The sequence below is a fragment of the Lissotriton vulgaris genome, chromosome 4_1 (genome assembly GCF_964263255.1).
Source record: "Lissotriton vulgaris chromosome 4_1, aLisVul1.2, whole genome shotgun sequence".
Lineage (NCBI taxonomy): Eukaryota > Metazoa > Chordata > Amphibia > Caudata > Salamandridae > Lissotriton > Lissotriton vulgaris.
The window spans coordinates 1,800,727,051-1,800,748,901 of NC_141691.1; the positions used below are offsets into that span (position 1 = coordinate 1,800,727,051).

At 44.6% G+C, this 21,851-nt stretch overlaps 1 protein-coding gene across 1 annotated transcript in view; it reads left to right on the forward strand.

Annotated features, from left to right (window-relative positions):
• Nucleotides 1-21,851, forward strand: part of LOC147724578 (fibrocystin-L-like) — a 1,433,379-nt gene that overhangs the window by 404,882 nt on the left and 1,006,646 nt on the right. The window contains exon 16 of the mRNA XM_086966122.1: nt 2,271-2,439. Coding sequence (XP_086822248.1) covers nt 2,271-2,439 — 169 coding nt within the window. The remainder of the gene's footprint in view (nt 1-2,270; nt 2,440-21,851) is intronic.

The following is a 21,851-nucleotide window of genomic DNA, read 5'->3' on the forward strand; positions in this document are numbered from 1 at the left end:
TGTGTGCTCTAAGGGCTGACCTGTTCTGCTGACCAACTGAAGCTGAGGAGAAGAGGGACTTTGCTGTGTGCTGTGTCCCTGCTTGCTTGAACTACCGAGACTTTGCTGTGTGCTGTGTCTTTTAACTGAATCTCCAAGGGCCTGAGAAGAGCTGGCCTCCTGTCTGGGAACCCAGGGTCAAAAGGTTCCACTGTAACTGAACTACGCCAAGAAGATAGTTCTTTAACTCCTGCTGAGAGCGTGGCTTGTAGCTGTGGCCGTGGAGGAAGATCGTCGTGCTCATCGGCACGTTGTGGCAGAGGATCGGAGGTTGGTTGTGCTCCCCTCCGTGAGCTATCCCCCCAGCAAGAGCGGGGGCTTCACAAACACTCTGCCCGCTTCTGGCTACGCAAAGATTGCTTGCCGCCTGTGTATCGCCGCTGCCCAGGGCCGGAATTATCCCAACAAAACTCCGCGTCTGGCCGGGGCCGCCGAGGGCGAGAACCAAAGGAGCAGAGTCCTGATTGGCTCAGAGTGCCGAGCCCCCTCACCGAACGCCGCGCTGGGATTGGTTCCCAAGCTGCAGCGTCATCATCAGGTTCGCGCCTGGATTGGTGGAGAAGAGGACGGAGTCGCGTCATTGTAGGGGGCTCGCCTGTGGAGCAGCGCTGTGAGTGGCCATCCCCTCGAAGAGACTCTACGTCACCCAGGGGCTCGCCTGAGGAGCCGCGCACCGATTGGATCGGAGGAGAGGAGCCGCGTTCTAACCCGTGAGTAGACCCGACCTCGCCGAGGGATCCGTGAGTAGACCCGACCCCGCCGAGGGATCAGTGGGTGTTGGCCTCGTCTTTGAGCAGCCGTCCCAGCCCGCTAAGCGCATCCTAGCTCCCCGCTGCTCGTGGAATCATCCGAGCGGGCGGAGAGCTGACGGGACCTCACGTGACCGCCTGAAAGCTTACTGAAAGGGAGGCGATCGCTTCCATAACCCGGGATTGGCGTTCCAGAACAACGCTAGAATTAGATTAGAACTGATTTTGGCAGAACCGCGCAAATACATTGCTCCAGTGATATAATTTTAAGAGACTTGAGACTGATGTAGTTTTATATGTGTAAGACTTTCCTAGTAGAGATACAGATACGAAGAGAAACCGAAGATATTGTGCAATAAGTTCATAACTACCGTTTTAATTGCATAAACTAGATAAAGTTATATTTTTATAAATATACTTACCTGTGTGGTCTCAGTTTGTGGTAGATGGGGGATCATTGTTTGTGTTAAGTGCATTTATGATACACATTGCCTAGGGGATAAGCCTGTCTGCTCGAGCCAAGCTACCTAGAGGGTGAGCAGGGGTTATCTACTTTGTGTACATCTTCACCCTGACTCGAAGCAAGGGTCCCTACTTGGTCTAAGGTACTTACCTCTGCCAATTAGAGACCCCCATATCTAACACTGACCATGTCATGAGTAATGTAATATGTGAGGTCTTAAGTAGTGCATTGCGGAACATAAGGTATAGTTAGCTCAGGTAAATATAACTGCTTAATTTCACTGAAAATTTAATCTGAGCCTAACTATAACGCTGCTGTAACCTTTGGATTTTTCAGTGAATATATTCATATATATATATATATAGATATATATTTTTAATAATTGTATTACATTATATAAATATGTATATATAGGAACATACACCTGAATATGTATGTGTGTTTATATAAGTATATATTTACATATAGTATTACATACTTTGTTTAATTAACATTATATTACAGGTATATCTTAAAATATTTAATATTTACTATTGTAAACTATATAAATATTAAGTAACAATATTTCTGTATGTTTTTAGTGATATTAGTGTTCTTACCATTATAACGCTAGGGAAGCGATATTTTTGTTACATGATTTTGTTGATTCCGATATTGTGTCAGTGATCCACTACTATAATGGTTATGGTTTTGAGCGCATTGGTAATGTTTGTGGTCATACTAATGATGGTGGTGGAAATGGTAGTAAGGGTGGTCATAATAGTCTTAGTAGTAATGGCAGTGATAACGTTGGGGCAACTGGTGGCAAATATGTTAATGCCAGCCGGCATACTGCATGCAACAAATTAGCAGTCCCACCCTCTTCTGTGGCATCCTAGAAGCAGTAAGTTTTCCTCACAATCAAATCCAGGCAGTCTAGAGTGCCAAGCGGCTCACCAACAGCTGATGTGTGCTTTGTGAATACATACAACTTGCGCTAACACTGAGAAGAGCAAAAGTAACACCACTCTGTTTTTCAGGTACTACATAGAAATGTATGTCCTGCACTACAGTTATGACTACAGTACTGGATTGGTCGAAGTGGGATTATTCAGCGGGTTCTCTTCCTACATTAACCAACAATTTGTGGATGCTGTGAATGAAGCACAGGCCCTCGAGTCCACTTCTGATCTCGTACTGGAGAAACAGGTTTGTTCGTTCACGGAATCTCTTTGCAGCAATGAATGAATAAAATGTTATTGCACAATTACTTAAAAACATTGCTATTTCCCAAACGTGTACAAACACTTAAAATCTATAAAGTGCTGATGTGCTTTTTATACCACACCTTTTAAAATGAGCTTGGGCTTGATGGCTAAGAAACCTTGTATCTACCAACGCCACTCACTCCTGGTTTACAGTTTCTTAACCCTTTCGATGCTGATGACGAGCTGAGCTCGTCATCAGCTACGGCGCTCGTATGCTGATGACGAGCTGAGCTCGTCATGTAACGCGGGTTTTCGAAAAACCCAGCACACAGCGGGAAAACCGCTAGCGCGCAAGGGGTTAAGATACCTTCTTCGATCTATTCGTTGTGTGGTTTGCAGGCTTCAGGTGCTATATTTTATGTGCAAATTTTCTATAAAATTGTTAAAAGAACCTGCAAGCAGTATGCAGTGCTCAGTGGTGAGGAACAAGGTTCGAAAGTCTGCATTGGTTATTAAAGAGTGTTCAACTGTCTTTGCCGGCTGTTGTGGGCAGGTGGGTCTTCCTTTTCTTTACTGTTGCTGGGTCCCTTTAATTTGTGCAGCCGAGATCGTGCCTCTGTCATGTATTTCCCGAATTTGGCCAAGTCTTAAAGGGAAGTACTAGAGAAAAGTGCTTATACTGCAACAGTGCATGTCCATACCCCTTTTGACAAGAGCGTTGATTTTAGTAGATTCGTTTTGCACCAATTTAAAAAAGCCTTATCACCATCTTCTTCAATAATCTAAGATTTACAACTGAGTTTGAATAGTATTAGAACAAGTTAAGAGTTCAAACTAATGTCGCCCAGAATCTGCAAGGACTCAGCATTTTCAGCAATACAATGGTTGTTTCAAAATTTCTGGCATAACCTAATGCTGACTCAGAAGTTTTAGTGACTCGCTAGAGCAGTTTTGTTCCATATATGTCATTACCTCCTCGTCCGTCTTCCTCGCCACAGTAATTACTAATGAGCATTCTGCTCCTACAGAAACTCCAAGCAAAAGTTAACATACAAGTCTCCCTATCCCTCCAATATGGCCCCCAGTGGCTACCACCAATCACATAAAAGGATACAAGATCCACACCACGACCTGTTTTTTTGTTTCTGCACTACTCCGAGTGCTGTTCGTGTTCCTGTTTGTTCAGGTAAGTTGGGGGCGGTGGTCCTGCTTTAGCGGACTCTTGGGCCCCGTTCTGAGGGGAGGGAGTTAGTTTTCACGCTTGTATTGCCTGTTTCACTCCCCCTTGGTTGGCGTTTTGGGCATTCTCCCCTGTCCTGCTCTAGCAGACGCTGGAATTTGCTGTGCCTGTCTCTTTTGTTTGTACACCCGGGTCCTGCTTTAGCGGACTCGGCGTATCTTCATTGTATTCATGCCTCCCGGGGGGGCTGGTAAGTCACATGCGGGTTCCCTTCCACCCACATGCATGTTTCTTTTAGCTGTACTGCTGAGTCGTGCTTTAGCGGACTCGGCGTATCTTCATTGTTTTCATGCCTCCCGGCGGAGATGGGGGGCTGGTGAGTGGCTTGCGGGTTCCCTTCCCCCCACATGCCTGTTTCTTTTAACTGTGCTACTGAGTCCTGCTTTAGCTGACTCTGCGTTTCTTCGTTATTTTCCTGCCTTAGTGGGGGGGAGGGCTGGTGTTTCACTCGCCGGTTCCCTACCTACATGCATGTTTCTTCTAACTGTACTGCCGGGTCCTGCTTAGCGGACTCGGCGTGCCTTGCTTCTTTTCATACCGCCCGGTGGTGCTGGTGAGTTGCAAGAGGGCTCCCTCCTTCCTCGTGGTTGTCCGCTTCCACGTATCCTGCAGCTGAGCTCGGTGGGCATGTTTGTCGGCCGGGGAGGAGGTGTGGCTTCATGCCATCTTGCTGTGGTTCAGCGCGATGTATGCAACACACCTTATGACGGTTAGTGGATGTGTTGTGCTTCATGATGTCACTTTCATGGCTTGCTTGGTAGTATATGGGTATTTCCCTTCTAACAATTTGGAGGGTTTAAATCCTGACTCTGGCTTCTGTCAGTATTTTAACGGGCGTGCCGGTGGCCGGCCTGGTACGTTTTCCTTATGGTTTCTATGGTTGTGCGCTTTTCAGGCGTTCTTGATTGCCGTATGGGTCTTGCATGTCGTTTTTGTTTATTCAATGTTGGTGACCGGTGCTGTGTTGGTTTCTGATGCCACTGAGGGGTCGTCTGGATCTCTGGCCGCGACGCCTTCCCTTGCCTGATCTGGCAGATGTTTGATTCTGCAGTGGCTGTGATTTTGCATGTGGGGACTCTGTTCCTACCTCTGGGTCCAGATGTGTCCCCTGGTACCTCCCTTGACTGATAGGGACATGTATGTGGTGCTTTGGGGTCGTTTTGTGCAGGGTTCGGGTCTTGTGGATGTTTTCCTGCACATTCGCTCCAGTCTGTTGTTTCCGGAGTCTGCAGTTGCTGTGGTTTCACATTCTCAGTAGTGGGAGCTGGTGTCTTTCCGCTCCACTCCCCTGTTTTGTATTGTCTTCCCTGGTTTTTCACCACTCTGTTTCCTTGCAGGTCTTTACTGTTAAGAATGCGGCCTCATGAGGATGGTTCTTTGCTGGCTGACGTGTCTTCTCAGGGCACTGATGTTTCTGGGGGTGCTTTCCAGTCAGAACTGGTTGTTATTGCGGTTGATGCAGCAGTGTTTTGCACTTTTACCACCGCCAATTTTTCTGTTTATACTGCTGCCTATTCCCCCTGTGCCTTTCGGTCATTGTCAGGGTCTTCCGGTCGTTGGCTGTGTTGTTGGAACGGACGTGGGAGTTTTTCCCTCCCTTGCCCTGTTTGATTCCTGGATGGCGGCTGATTCTGCGACAGGGTCTTCTGTGGCAGTTCGTCTCCTGTTGTGGTTCCGTTCTTGGATGGCCGTTGCTGCGCGGCAGGTTTTGCTGCTGTGGTTACCTCTTTCTGGTGTTCATCTTTTTGTCCTGCTCGTCGTGGACTGGCTCATCTGGCCTTCTTGGTCTTGGGCGTGGCCGGGGTGCTTCTTCTTTGGAATGGTCCCGGTTCCCTGCCACCTCCTTCTCCTCTTCTACTACCGCAAGTTACTCCAGGTGTGGGTCCTGTGGGAGGTCGGCTGTCTCTCTTTATGGTCGGCTGGATGCGGTCTGTGATGGTCTGCTGGGCTCTCCTGGTTGTGTTGCCAGGTTTTCTTCTTGTTTTCCTGCTGTCTCCCCCTGATGGTTTCGGGTCAACCCTTACTCCCGGGTCACTCTATGATTGGAGGCACTGTTGGATGCTTACGCTGCCTTGTAGACTGTGGCACTATTTTTCCGGTGCCTGTGGTTCGGCGGGGGCCGGGTGTATTCTTTGTTCTCTTCCTGGTGGAATGTCTCACGGGCCTGTGTCCGGTGGTGGGTCTCCCTTGGTTGGATTGATGTTTTTGATCCCGTCATATTCGAGTTGGTGTCCTTGCAAGTGTTCCTGCCTCTGCTCATTCGTTGGGTTTCTGGATTCCTTCGGTTTGCAGGATGCTTCTCTCCATTTCCCTGTCTTTTTGGCCTCTTGTATTGGTTTGCCTTTTGGCCTGTGTTCCTCCCCTCGTGTCTTTGCTGCAGTTCTGGCACCTTGGGGTAGGCTATTTTCATGGGAGGGGGATTGTGATCTTCCTTACCTGGTTGTTTGGCTGTATCTGCTTCTTTTTTCACTGGTGCTATTCTCCTGGTCCGTGTGCGTTGCCTTGTCCTTGTGGGTCACAGATTCTCTTGATTCCTGCTTCCTTCTCTGGATCGGATGTACATTGGGGCTCACTTGGGACGTTGTTGGTTTGGTGTTCATGCCTCATGCTCTGACATTGCCTCTGCCATCTGTTTTCGGTCCCTGGTGTCGGGGACTTGCCCTCCAGTGTGACTTTGGTTGGGGGTCCGGGTATTCTGTCTGCCTACTTGTTGGTGGTGCCTTGGGCTCCTCTCCCTTTGTCTCTTATAGTGAGTTATATTGTTTTTCTCATTGACTCCCCTATGGTCTGGATTTCGATTTGGGGGTTCCTGTGCCTGCCCTAGTGAGGGTTGTTCTGTGTTGGTGGCTGGATGTCGGTCATCTGTTGCGATGTCGTCCGTTTCTGTTTGTTCCCTCTCGGATGGTCACTGCAAGTGCCTGTCTGTTACCCTGGGGGGACTGATCTGGATGAATCTTTGATACGGACTGGTGGTCGGTAGCTCTGCTTTCTTGTTCCTCCATTTGCATGGAGCTGAAGGCTGTTTGTATGGGTCACTTGACATTTACCGGCCTTGCTGCTGGTTCACTGTGTTGGTGTCCGGTCAAACTCTCATGTTGTCATGTTCTGCTTCTCTCTATTGGGAGGGTTACGATGTTCGTTCCCTCAGTTTCCTCTGTCGCCTCTATGGTTCCAGGCCGGGGTCGTGGTTGGCCTCCCTGTCTGCGGTATCTCTCCCGATCCGGGGGAATGTGATGGCGGACTGTCTGTTTGGATTCTTTCCCTCCTTGCGGTCTTTTTATCTGTTCCATATGATGTTCCAGCCATTGATTGGGTGTTTTGAGGGTCCGATGGTGGACTTGTTTGCGTTTTTCGGTCCATGCCCGTTCCGTTGTTTCTACGCATTTAGGCCTTTTCCATGGGCTTGAAGGATGGATGCGATATCCTTACAGTGACCGAGGGACTTGTTGTCTGCCTTTCTCTGGTTCCCCTGATTCCGGCGATTGTGCTGAGGTTTGGGTGTGATGGGGCTTTAGTGTCTCTGGTGGTTCCGGGTTGGCTTCGCCCACGTGGTTTTCTCTGTTATTAGTGGCGGCGTTGCATCCAGGTTGAACGTTGCTGTTCCTTTTGTTTCCATTTCATGGACCCTCTGGTTCCTCTTCCAGTGTTCCGGTCTGTGTTCCTTCTGGGTTGGCTCTTGTGCTGTATTCCCTGTTCCTGCATGATTGTACATTTGGGGTTACGGGTCCTCTGCTTTTGTTGTCTTTCACTATGCAGTGGGTCTCCTTTGCTATTTTGTGTCTGCACTATGGTTTGGCTCATGTTCGGGTCCTGGATATTTTTGGAGATCGGTATTGGTTGGGCTTGGCCCTTTCTGCCCTCCATGTTCGGGGGCGGGGCTGCCTTTGGAGTTTTTTTCTTGGTCTCCCTTTTGTACCTGTGGGGTCTTTGAAGACTCTTCTTTTCGCATCTCTGGCTCTTCTACGCCCTTGTCCTGTGTTGTCTCCTCCCTGAGGGACCTTCCGTGGTGTTGAGTGTGTTGCAAGGGGTTGCCTTTGGTCACTTGCAGTTGGGGGACTTGCTGTTTTCGGCGTTCTGAAGGTTTGGGTGCTCTTACATGTCCTTCCTTCTTTTGTGCCTGCTTGTGCTCTTTATTTAGTCGGTTAGCGGAGTTGATGCTTCCTGTTGATTCCTTTGCACATCTTTGGTTGTGTAGCGTACCTTGGTGTATTATTGCCTCACACGGCTGCTTTTTCTGTGATGACATATTGTTTGTCATTTTGGCTGCTCTGTCGGGGTCTGTTGCCTTCTCTTCCGCTCTCTATCGGTGGATTTGGGCGGCTCTCCTTTTGGTGTCTGTTTCAGTGGGTGGCTCCCTCTCGTCCGATTCGGGGGTGTTCTACTCGTTTTGTGGCTGTTTCTTGGACTGCCTTCCTGGTTGTTTCCATGGGTGTTTTGCTGTACTGACACTTGGTCTTCACCTCATGCCTTCTTTTCTCTTTTCCGGCTTGAGGTTGGTGCTTCTGTTGCCTTTGCCTCTTTGTTCCCGTACTCAGTGGTTTCTTGAGAGGTGCCTCTCTGCGTTGTTGTCACTGACGTTTTTTGTTGTACTACCTTCCACGTGTGGGCTGTGTTTCCTATCCATGAAGCTGATATTGCTTTGGTATCTGCTCATTAGTAATGGTGTGGCGAGGAAGACGGACGAGGAGGTAATGCCCCTATTACTTACCGGTAATCTTCATTACTCTGAGTCCTAGTCTTCCTCGCCACAGTATAGTTTCCCTTCCCTCCCGGCCCTTTGTTGTGGCTTCATGTATACAGCTTTGGTTTACAGGTTGTGGTGTGGATCTTGTATCCTTTTATGTGATTGGTGGTTGCCACTGGGGGCCATATTGGAGGGATAGGGAGACTAGTATGTTAACTTTTGCTTAGAGTTTCTGTAGGAGCAGAATGCTCATTAGAAATTATTGTGGCGAGGAAGACTAGGACTCGGAGTAATGAAGATTACCGGTAAGTAACCGCGGCATTATGATGTGTTATATTGTTTTCAGTCGCACCAATTAGTGTCAATACCAGTCACAGTCGGCTTGGCTCACGGCTGGGCCGTGGTCGCGGGTGCAGGGTTGTGGGGATATCGGAGTGATCACTAGGGGGGATCATGCGGGGACGTTTAAATAATAAATAAAATAAAATGTACCTACTTTCCCTGGCCCCGCTTCTTCAGTCTGCTTCTGCTTTCCTGTCTCTGCAGGAACTGGACGTAGGCAGCCTCCCTTCCCTCCCCTAAGTCAATCACAGCGCAGCAATGGCAGCGTTATGATTGTCCGTGACGGTGCTCAGCCAGGCGCCTATGGGGAGGTCATTTTCTCCATGTAGTTTGCATGCAGCCTACATGCTGGGGTGGTCTTGGAGGAGGGCGGTGTTCAGGTGTTCCTCAGTGGGGCGGGCTTGGGTGCGATGGTGGTGTAGATTGTGAAATGGACGCAGTGGTGGTCTGTCCAGAGGGGCTGGGTGGTGTGGCTGAAGCAGATGTTCGATTCTCCAGCGAAGATGGGGTCCAGGGTGTGACCCACTCAGTGGGTGGGAGTGCTGACGAGCTGCTTCAGTCCTAGGTTGGTGAGGTTCTCTAGGAGTGTGGTGGAGTCGGGGTCGCAGCTGTTTTCGAGGAGCTACGGAAGGGGTGCCCCACTATGTACCGCCCAGAGCCAGAGGCTTTCGTACCTTGATGCAATGTGGGGGACGTCTTTCGCCACCATGTGTGAGTGAAGTATAGAGGAGATTGGTTCTCCTTGCCCATGGTTAATCGTGTCAATTCATTTATGCAGCCATTGGGGTAACGGAAATAATTTTATGAATGAATCCCTTTCGACTTCGCATCATTATACTAAGACTTTCTATTAGGCATTGGTGAAGGGCCAAACTAGTGGTATCTCACTCAAAAGTAACAAGGACCCCCTGAATATGGATCAAATTCCTGGGTCAGGGTAAAACATATAATGAAAAATAACAATCCCAGACAATCTAAAATATGAAACAAGCAATGTGGACCAGCAAATAATAAAATAAGCTTTACGACGAAATATTTTCTTTGTATAAGAATCACAAATTTTTATTATTTCAATAAAAATACAAATTCGTTAAAAATGATAACACTGTGCAATATGTCAAAATGTACATAAATCATATATCCTGATCAAATGACGTTTAAATGGTGATGGTTTCTTCAACGCGTTTCGACACAGTGGGTGTCTTCATCAGGAAAGTACCATCATATAATCAATCTAAAATTAAAAATAAACATTCTTTAACTAAACATTTAAACATTTAAAAAACTTTTTTTTAAAACATCGTTCATTGCTGGAACAAACATTGCTTTTGTCTTCATAAAGTTTAAAACAGGCCGCTTTTGTATTCACATTTAATGAAACCCAAGATTAGGGTAAGGGAGAAAGAAGATTGGAAATAAAGTTCAAGATATAAGTGAACAAATGGAGCTAATGAATTTGCTAAGTGATATCTTCTGAGGAATAACAAACTCTGGTCTATTATTCCACTAACATTAAAAAGTTTGACATAATACTTATATTAAGCAATAGTGATCATTTCAGTGATACCTTTAGACTTCAATTTAGAAAGTAATATAGGACCACTGTCTATGTGTATGTTTGTAGTCTAACTAGAAAATTGAGATATAATTGCTAACCAAACACATAACAACTCTCAAGAATAGATAAACTATGGTAGTCTTATCATTGTCTTTAGTTTGCTATGTCATACCATTGTGTATAAATCCCTGTGAATGTAGACGCGGACTTTCAAGGGTGGAGAGGCACGAAGATACATATACGTGCTTAAGTAATGGCTCAACTAAAAAAATCTGCAAATGGACAGCCAGAGCCTCTATTTTAACTTCAACGTTCGCTTCAGGTTTAAACCGCGTGTTGTCCGCGGAGTGATACAATCATGGCGCCAAAATTGCTCTAGTTTAAAAAAAAAAAAAGAATACAAGGGGTATAGCATTAAGACAAAGACCTGGATTCTGCGTCATTGATAAGTCTAATATTAATCAGTGGGGAACACTATTAATCAATAGTTACCTTATTTTCAATGCATAAAATGGAATGTTTTACTGGGAGTTCACGTGATGGAATGGGTAGCGATGAAAACAAGCTGGAGGATTATTAATTGCGCAAACGGTCGTTTAGATGAGTCGACAGTGATTTCAGTATTATACATGCTACCTAGTGACATGAAATCCGTGAGTTGTTTTCATGTGTGGATTGAATAAGAAGTTACATGCAGCTAACCACGAAATAGGCCGCCGAGATAGCACGTACCTTGATGGATAAAACAGTGGTTGTGCTGCCGAAGTGGCTGGGCCCATATTTAAAACGACCGCACTATGTAACGGGGCAATTAGCACGTGTCTGGGAAAACAAACATGAACATATCTTTTAAATTCACACTCGCAAACGAAAAACTGGTCAAAGAGTATAGACCTATGGCGATAAAGTAACGTACCTTCAGTAGGCGACAAGGCTTTTATTTATATTGTGATACCTATATAGATATGGCAGAAAGCGGTTTTGTTTTCAATTAACGCTCGCCGCAAGGATAACGGTGATGGCGTTTGCTTGTTAAAATAAAGCGCACAGCAAATTACTGCTATTGTTCAAGAGACGATAAATCTAAGAATCTTTAACACGCGAAGTTGGAGCTCCACATACCTTTGTGGGACGATAAAGCCTCCTGATAGCTACTGCTCTGCATGAGATGTCGATCTGCAACAATTTGTTACATTGAAGCCTATAGGTGTATATAGGCCATCATTTGACTGGACGGGGTGATTAAACACGCCTACTGTACTGTTAAAGGGACAGAAAAGAATAGTATATTCGGATGCAATCAAACAAGGATTTATAACGGAAAGTCTATCTGATGTGTGGCTTAAAAGAGGGGGTGGGGACCAGACAATAAGCATGTCGATACCATCGCGGGGGACAAGCAGAAACTGAATATTAAGTAAGTTAATTATTATTAAGAAATGAAGGAGTTGCACAAGCAAGACTTTGTTGTTGGAAATGTTTGCAGGTAACAGATATAACAAAGTGGCTGGGTTTCTGTCACTAAATGATCACATTCTCCCATGGGAGCTCATTGTTTAATCCATGTTTGAAAGTACCAAGGGAGAAAATCCAAAACACTTCTCTATTTTTACGGATTTTCTCACCGCCCTTATCATTTGGAATGGTAACTTTTTGCAATATATGCCACTTAATGTCTGTGGGAGAGTGTTGCAATTCTATGAAATGTTTAACTAATGGGGCCGACGTTTTAGATGTTTTTATCGCTGATCTGTGTTCCGTTAGCCGGGTCTTAATGGCTCTAGAGGTCTCCCCTACATAACCAAGGTTACAGGGGCACAAGATCAGGTAGATGACGTTACGGGTATTATAATTCCACAATTCTTTGGCATGGATCTTGAAATTGTTAAAAATAATTTCCTCTCCTGTCAGAATGCCAGTGCATGACTGGCATGATGAACATTTAACTGTGCCTTTGACGGGAATGTTACCATCAATGGACTTCTGAATGAAAGGGCGGTTGCTGTTGGGAGTGGAGTGCCTAGAATATACTATTAAATCATTGATATTTTTGTTGCGACGGTGGACAAAAAGAGGTTTCGCAATATGATTTTGATTAGGGTATGTATTAAGGAGATGCCAATTTGAATTAATAATTTGTTTTATCTTGGTATTGAGTGTAGAATGTTTAGTGATACACACAAGTTTAGATTCCTTTTGTGGTTTACTAGGATTTAATAAGTGGTCCCTATCAAAATAGCGGTCTCTTTTATATGACTCCCTCACCAGCCGGTGAGGGTAGCCTCTGTCTAAAAGTTTCCTTTTCATATTGATGGCCTGGGCGTCAAAGTCTCTTAGATTGGTACAATTTCTTCTGACTCTGAGAAATTGTGAAAAAGGGATGCTGTTTTTTTGGCATCTAGGGTGGTAGCTTTGAAAGCGGAGAAATGTATTTCTCGCTGTAGGCTTGATATATAAATCAACCTCTAGCTTCCCATCATTATGCTTGATCCGGATGTCGTGAAATTCTACTTGGCTGGTATTTATATGTGCAGAAAATTTAAGGTTGATATCTGTCAAGTTGAGCCATGATAAAAATTCTTTTAGAGTCTTTTCCCCATCGGTCCAGATAAAAAAGATATCATCTATATAACGATACCAATGGGAAACAGACTCATAAAAGGGGGCCACTTCATTGTAGATAAATTTTGCCTCAAACTGGGACATGTAGATGTTAGCTATAGATGGGGCTACAGAAGCCCCCATACTTACTCCCTTGGTTTGAAGGTACAGGGAATCTCCAAATTCAAAGACATTGTCTTTGAGAACTAAATTCAGACATTCATGGACAAAGGCTTTAGATCATGTGGTATCTTTCACAACGAGTCATCGTGTGACTTGAAATTTCTTTTGGATGCTCAGCAAAATTTATGTCCTGATGATGACCGTGTATTAACGACACAAAGGTCGAAACGCCGTCGACGTAACTATGGCCGCAATTAATGAAGGACGCATTGTCTTGTTCTTGTTGTTTCAGTGTTGTTCTGGAACTGCTTTTTCTATGTAATTCCTTCTGTTTGCCACTTGTCTGGTTTTGTATTGTATAACAAATGTTATGTGTACCACCAAATACTCCTGAGCGCAATGTTATAAATTTGTTTTTATCTATATATTGAATACATTTTGTATACATTCTTAAAGTATTTCTTATAAGGGACTTTTCTTGTTTTTCTGATTTTCACTCTTCTATGTGTGGGCAGGTATTGTCACTATTCGTTTGTAAAAATTGAATTTTTCAATACCTTGAACCGCTGTTTGGATGACACACTGATTGCCCCTGGTTCAGGTGTACAGGGCTGCCCCTGTGGTTGTTAATGATTTGAGCCAAAGGCCGACGCAAGCTGCAGAACCTTTATGCGGCTGGGTAAGTGGGAACCACCGTCGTGGTTCTGGGGGCCAGCGAGTGGGCCAGTCCACCAACCCTCTCCTCTGCTTCAGCCTCCAAACCTTCCTAGTCTGACCTTTCAGGCCCATCAGTCGCCAGTGGACCACAGGATCTGCCATCACCTCACCCACTGGCACACCATCACGTTGGACAGGTGTGCTTTGCAGATTGTCCGAAGAGGCTACCCCCCCAGCCATGCCAACTCAGTACCATTGCATATCAGAGGATGACCTGGGCCTTCTCCAACAGGAAGTTGCGGCTCTCTTGGCCAAGGGAGCCATCGAGCGCATTCCTGCCCCAGAAGTAGGTTGTGGTTGATATTCCCACTACTTTCTGGTACCCAAGAAGGACAAGGGCCTGCATCCTATCTTGGAACTCAGGATTGTCAACCGCTTCCTCTGGAAGGATAAGTTCAAAATGTTGACGTCTTGTCTGCCCTCGACCCTGGAGACTGGATGGTAACGTTGGACTTGCAGGACACCAATTATCACATCCCTTTCCTGCCCGCCCACCGGCGCTGCTTGCGGTTCATGGTAGACCATGAGCATTTTCAGTTTACCGTGCTCCCCTTCGGCCTTATCAGCGCCCCCAGGTGTTCCCAAAAGTGATGGCAGTGGTTGCAGCTCATCTGTGTAGATCAGGGGTCCCAGTCTTCCCCTACCCGACGACTGGTTGTTGAAGGTGGCTCACCCCAGACAATCGTCTCCCACCTCCAGACTACAGCTGACTCCTGCATTTGCTGGGATTCTCCATCAATGTGCCGAAGTCACACCTGATTCCCTCTCAGAAGCTCCTCTTGATGTATTAAAAATCACGATATAAGGGGCTATACTTACCAATAGCCCAAGTACCAATCACCAAATATCCAGTCAGTTGGCAGTGAAGAAAGTTCAATTGTTTATTAGACAAAATACTCTATAGAGGAGCCTCTCTCATCCTCACCCCTCAAGGTGCGCAGAGAAGACTGCTGGCTTACATTCAAAACAGTGCATATATACTTTCTGCATAATATATGAAAACCACCGTAGATGGAAAAACACCCCTTAGCTCCCGGGCCCAGGGGAAGGACCATGTATGGCACACATGATTAGTTAGAAGCTAGGTTTCAGCTATTATGGGGGTAGGTCAGGAGGGGTGACTCCCTTTCGTTCTGGTGCCTGGGAATGCAGGCACTGCGCCTTCAAGAATGCGCTTATCACACTCGAAGCCAGATGCAACCTTGGGTTCCCAGGATAGGAGAAGAATAGCGTGCTTTCAGCTGCTCTTTATAACTCATCGTACCCATTGGAAAGTAGCACGTAATCACTACTCGGGCCGGACAGGGTGAAGCAAAGATGGCGTCTGTATGGTTATGGCCTACCTAATACGCGAACAACATATTACCCTTACTACTTAACTAAATCAGTGCAGATTAAGTTCCTTCTATATATACGAGGAAAGTACTTATAGATACACCATGCTAACAATATATGCATACGTTTAATACTAGGGAAGAAGAGAAATCGTATTTTTATCCCTCAGAACCACCATTTTAGCATGATTTAGCTAACTAAAAAGGAATCAGTCTTTGAAAATTCCCTCATCAATCTGCATAAGGTCCTTTATTTCTTGCTGAACTAACTGAGCCTTGACTGCCGCGGGGGAAGGTTCGAACACAGAAGTGGCAAGTCTTGTAGCACAATAAGAGCAACATGTGTGCCCACTGTGACTACAGAGACACCATGTAAATATACAGGTAAATATAATACCAGCTATGCCAGCCAGTACCATTAGAATTTCCCATCCCCAGGCAGATAGGTAACCCCAGAACCGCCCAGAAAAGGACCAGGTACCAGTATCCGCATGGACTTCTGATGCCAACCGATGTAACTTCTCAATGGCTAAATGAACAGAAGGGGCGTAGTCAGGAATATATACACAGCAGGAGCTACCGATCTCGCGGTATGCCCCCCCTCTATCAGCCAGGATGACGGCTAAAACCATCCGATTTTGGAGCAAGACGAGTCTAGTCGCCTGAAGCTCCACAGTCAGATTGGTCAATATACCTGCCGTAGTATTGATCACTCTTTCAACTACCCTAGACAGACGCCTTACTTCCTTACTGGTAATAATTGGTCCCCAAATAGGAAATACTCATTTCGCTATGTCAATAAAATGCTGCTCAGGGGTATCTGTTTGATCAGTGTTGGTTGTGTCTATCTCCCTTCCCAGCCTAATCAGGGGCAGACTTCGCTTATCTAGTTGATGATCCTCATGATAGTTGGATGGGGCTATATACACACTGGAGGGTACAAAAAGGACAAATAGCAGCATCCTGCCCAGCCACGGGGAAGCCAAGTGTATGCATTTTCCACCACAAACAAAGTATACATTATGAGGAGTCAACAACGGGGGACTACTAAAGGTGTACAGCCGGTAAGTATAATTACATCGACTTTCTCCTACTGAGACGTGACCCGCTCCTTGAGCGCAAAAGGCAGAGGGACTGTTCCAAATGGACACGGGAATAGCTCTATCATCTGTAACATTTCTTTCCTGAAATTTCTGAAAATACTGGGTGAAATTCAATTCTGCAAAGTCTAATATTTCATTTTGTAAACATGTAACATTTTCATGTTCGGGGTACACATTCATGCAGGCAGTTGGACATAGGGATCCTTCCCCCTCATTTCCCTGAGGATCAAATCCTTGATGCTCCTCTATGTATGCCAATATCATCTAATAATCTTTTTCAGAATATCACTTATTATCTACAGTGTAATGCATGTACATCATGGATAACAACTTAAACCAGGCTTCGCAACTTCCTAAATATGACAATGGTAAAGAAATGAATACATCATGTTTGTGCATTACAGAGGGTAGGAGACCACAGACCCAACAATTTGTAGTGTTTGTAGCATTATGTGTTTGATGAAGCATTTTTTGCTGTAAGTCTGGCGTTTCCTTTCCTTATGGTGGGTCAATGTATAGAACAGGTGCTCCGGAGGAGGGGCGGTTGTTCCCAGAACCTTATGCATAGGATAACGAAATTCCAGATAAACAAACACACTCATTAATATTATCAGCAATATCGTGATTGCAACCACAAAAGCTATTTTAACAGGCAAGGTCCAGCTAGAGAAAATAGGCATATTAATAGGAAAGTAATGGGGTGCAGAGGACGTTCCTCTTCGGGAGCAAACCGGTCAAAGGGATACATACTAGCTAAAAGTCCAAAAACTAAACTCGGGCAACGCAGTCCAACCGGCCAGAGGGTTTCTTCTTTTCTGTGTCCGTCCAGAGCCTCACAGGCAGGCTCCTATTGTTCATCACAAAAAACTTAGATCAAATCCTTCTGTCGATGACAACCCTTAAAGGAGACAACAACTTGGGCCTGAATGGGAAATTCAGTCTTTCTTTCTGAACAGAGCAATACGCACAAAGTTCTAAGCTCTCAACGTGTTCAGTTCAGTGTCTCACTCAGTACCCCAGAAAGGATTCTGATCAACCCTGTAACTCATGTTTCTCCCTATCTCCTAGCATCTTAACCTGGGGTACAGTGTTGTTTTCTGGGACGCAAGTTGTATCGAAAATGGACAGGCGTTTCCTGATCAGGGAATAGAACAGAGGGAGAGGCATCCGTTGCAACAGGGATATCATGAGCCTCTCGTTCAACAGCCAGATCAACAGATTCAGAGGCAATCGCTGGTATTGTTGACAAAACTTTGTCCGAGCCTGACGCTCCTTCCTCTTGCCCTTCACCACTTTCCAGGGCGTCAGAGAAAGGAACAAAGCTGGGTGCTCACTCACCTTCCTGGGTCAGAATTTTTCCCTGATTCCGCTGATCATAAGGGAGCTGGAAGGGAAGATGCTTCACATGCGACGCGTGAATCCAATGCCGCTTGCCGTCCACTTTCACCGCTGTCCGCGTGGCCAGAAGGATCTGATAGGGCTTGGACCACCGAGGTTCCAGGCTAGATTTCTGCTGGTAGTTCCAGATCAGGACCCACTGTCCAGGTTCCAAACGATGTCCAGGACCCTCTGGCAGTGGCTGTAGTACTGCTGACACCTGATGATGAATGGAACGTAGATCTTTAGTTAAAGCATACAGGTAATCTGTCATCATAGAATAATCAATTTCTCTGAACGTTCTAGGTCTCGGGACACCCCAAACATTAGCAGGTCATCCAAAGACAACTTCATAGGGCGACAGACCAGCCGAGAGTGTGGGGCAACTCATAGTGACATTAAAGCTAAAGGCAGGGCATCGGGCCACTACAACCTAGTACCCTCTTGAATTTTAGCCAATTCCAATTTCAGTATTACATTATATTTCTCAACTAATCCTGCATACTGTGGGTGTCGAGCAGCATGAAACTTCTGCTTAATCTGCAAACCACTACAAACATGTTTGACAAGTTCTGCATTAAAGTGTCCCCCGTTATCTGTCCAGATCACCTGAGGCAATCTGTAGCGTGGGAAAACATTTTTTATCAGGGCTTTCGCTGTTGCTAAGGCAGTGTTTTCCTTGGTCGGGTAGGCCTTCACCCACTTGCTAAAGGCACACACCACAACCAGGACATATTTCAAATTATTCACTCGCTCCAGCTGGATATAATCCATTTGGTGCACCTCAAACGGTAATGATGGTGGTGCAAAGTTCCCACTAAGGACAGATTCCCTTCCTCCTGGATTGTGTTGTAAACAAATCATGCAGTATCGAACCAAATGAGCAGCAGTCTTAAGGACTGAAGGCAAGAGTCCCACGAAGGGCAACCTTTTTTTCTTGGATGTTTGGTGGCTGGCCCTGGCCACGGGACAAACACCACCGCATCAAGTGCGGGTCTGAGTCTGCTCACAGTAGCGGATTGTGTATGGAGCAGGAAGAGCTCTTTCACGGGTGAGCAACAATCAGAGACATTGAGTTTCCTTTTAATAATGTTTTATTGGAATTCACTGGAGCATCCCACAAGGGATTGAACATTTGACACTACTAGCCCCATAATGCAACGGTCTATGAGTGACATGTGACCATTTGAAAATAAAAAGGGAAAACGCCAGTATGTGTGCTTGCTGTGATTTTCTTGAAATGCAGTCCATGATTAAGGGCGGTGGCCTGAAATGTATAGGACTGACGATCGTAATGGAACAGGAAAACAGAACAATGCCTTTGTTGAATGCCTCCAAAATTAGCTGATACTTACCTGAAGTCAAGAGTCCCACGAAGGGCAACCTTTTTTCTTGGATGTTTAGTGGCCGGCCCTGGCCACCGGACGAACGCCACCGCATCAAGTGCGGGTCTGAGTCTGCTCACAGTAGCTGATTGTGTATGGAGCAGGAAGAGCTCTTTCATGGGTGAGCAACAATCAGAGACATTGAGTTTCCTTTTAATAATGTTTTATTGGAATTCACTGCAGCGTTCCACAAGGGATTGAAAATGTGACACGACTAGCCCCATAATGCAACGGTGTATGAGCGACATGTGACCATTTGAAAATAAAAAAGGGAAAATACCAGTATGTGTGCTTGCTGTGATTTTCTTCAAATGCAGTCCATGATTAAGGGCGGTGACCTGAAACATGTAGGACTGACGATCGTAATGGAAGAGGAAAACAGAACAATGCCTTTGTTGAATGCCTGCAAAATGAGCTGATACTTACCTGAAGGCAAGAGTCCTACAAAGGGCAACCTTTTTTCTTGGATGGACACATATATATATATATATATATTCAAGAACGCTCGACACTGGAGGGCACTTCCACAAACTCCTGGACGCCACAGCAGCAAGGAACACGAGACCCAAAGTTCAGGTGAGTAGATTATTTAATTGGCACCTTCGTCAACATAACGTTTCGGCCTTCACAGAGGCCTTGGTCACATGACACATGGAGAGCTCGATCAAAATTTAAAGTGCAAGTGCTGAAATTACGCAACATTTCATTGGACACAGGCTAGTCTTCAATAACTGATATCGAAGACAGACTTTAACAATGTTACAAATCACGGGATAATCCCATATAGATAACATTTCATTTGAAAAAGTGACTTGTGCATTTCCATTGGGAATTTGTCATGCTTCATATCATTATATTATTTTAAGATACGAAAACAAACAAGTGATACTGATATTGCCACAGACTGTTACTCGGAATGGCAAGAACTTATTAAATATATATATTCACTGAAAAAACCATAGGTTATAGACCATATATGGTTAGGAATTCGCATTTACAAAACCTTATTTTACTCACACAAAACCATTGAAATTCCATATATAGTTAGTTACACTAACTATATATCGCGCACCCGCAATCCACTGCTGATGATGTCACATATTACATCATTCATGACATGGTCAGTGACATCACTGATGACATCACTGATGACATCTCAAATGACATCACTGATGACATCTCAAATGACATCACTGATGACATCACTGATGACATCTCATTTGACATTACTGATCACATCACTGATGATATCATTCATGTGATAATACGATGAACCTCTTCAGACTCTAATATAACCTTAGATACAATCAGTGTAAACAGACACTCACAGACTGTCACTCATCCATGGAGTTACTCACACACCTAGTCAGTCATGCAAAGAATCAATCACACCTCCATTTCCTCAACTATACAGTTATACAAACTTTACTTATTCAAACATATACTAACACATATTTACTCTCTTATACAATCCCTGATACAAGTTCACAATGATCCATACAGCCACTCACACATTCACTGGCTCTTATGCACAGTTATTTATATATGTCAACTCTCACATGTACTGTGTTTTACATATGTACTTACTTTGACATGTAGCACTGAGATATCCATTCACTCACCAATACACTCATGCACACAGTCAACCGCCCATACAGCTGTTTCCACATGCACTTTTGAAACCATACATCTAGTGAATCAACTGCTCACACATCTATGCACAGAGTCATACACCTCCCAGCCACCCACACACACACTCAGTCTCCCATACAAATACTTGGGCAACCAATCAATAACCCATATAGTTACTCATATAGCTACTTATCAACACATGCAACAGTTTACAGAACAACAGACATAATGATGCACAAATTAAGACAGTTTAGTCACTAACCCATGCACTCAGTGAGACACATTTAATCACTCACTCATACAGTCAGTCATGCACCTACTAAATCCTTCATCCAGACACTTATACATCCACTCATTCTTCAATATGTAAGACATATTTTAACTTTACAGAAACATACAGTCACTGGATGTTGTCATCAGTGATGTCATCAGTGATGTCATTTGAGATGTCATCAGTGATGTCATCAGTGATGTCACTGACCATGTCATGAATGATGTAATATGTGACATCATCAGCAGTGGATTGCGGGTGCGCGATATATAGTTAGTGCAACTAACTATATATGGAATTTCAATGGTTTTGTGTGAGTAAAATAAGGTTTTGTAAATGCGAATTCCTAACTATATATGGTCTATAACCTATGGTTTTTTCAGTGAATTTTCAAGGTTTTGTAAATGCTAATTCCTAACTATATATGGTCTATAACCTATGGTTTTTTCAGTGAATTTTCAAGGTTTTGTAAATGCTAATTCCTAACTATATATGGTCTATAACCTATGGTTTTTTCAGTGAATATATATATATATACATACATATATAAACATATATCATCTGTATATCTATATAAATACAAACATAAATGCATGCATACATATACTTATATGCATACAGATGCATGTTATTTACATGAAAGTTGAAAAAACACTAATAAAAGCAAAGCTAAAAAGCCACCTCATTACAAACAGAATGGCTTTAACTTAAACGAGGGCGAGATCTATTGCATTTTCAATGCTTGTTTACTTTGGTTCCATCAAGAAGGCATTCAGATGTGTCACACATTTGCCATAAATTCTGAATGTTAGCACTCTAGTTGCACATTAGATCACTGTAGTAAAGCTACTGCTCACCAGGGACGTCTGCTGCTGGTATTCAAAGTGCATGTTTCAGTCTGCATGTCAGAATTTTTTTAATGAAATAGAAGAGGATTTGAGAAGTCACTCAAAATGATCCCTAATTTTTCTTTCTGAAGCACTAATCATACTTTCTATGGCAAAATTAACCCCCTCATGTTGTTCCTTTTTAAATTGAGTGTTTTC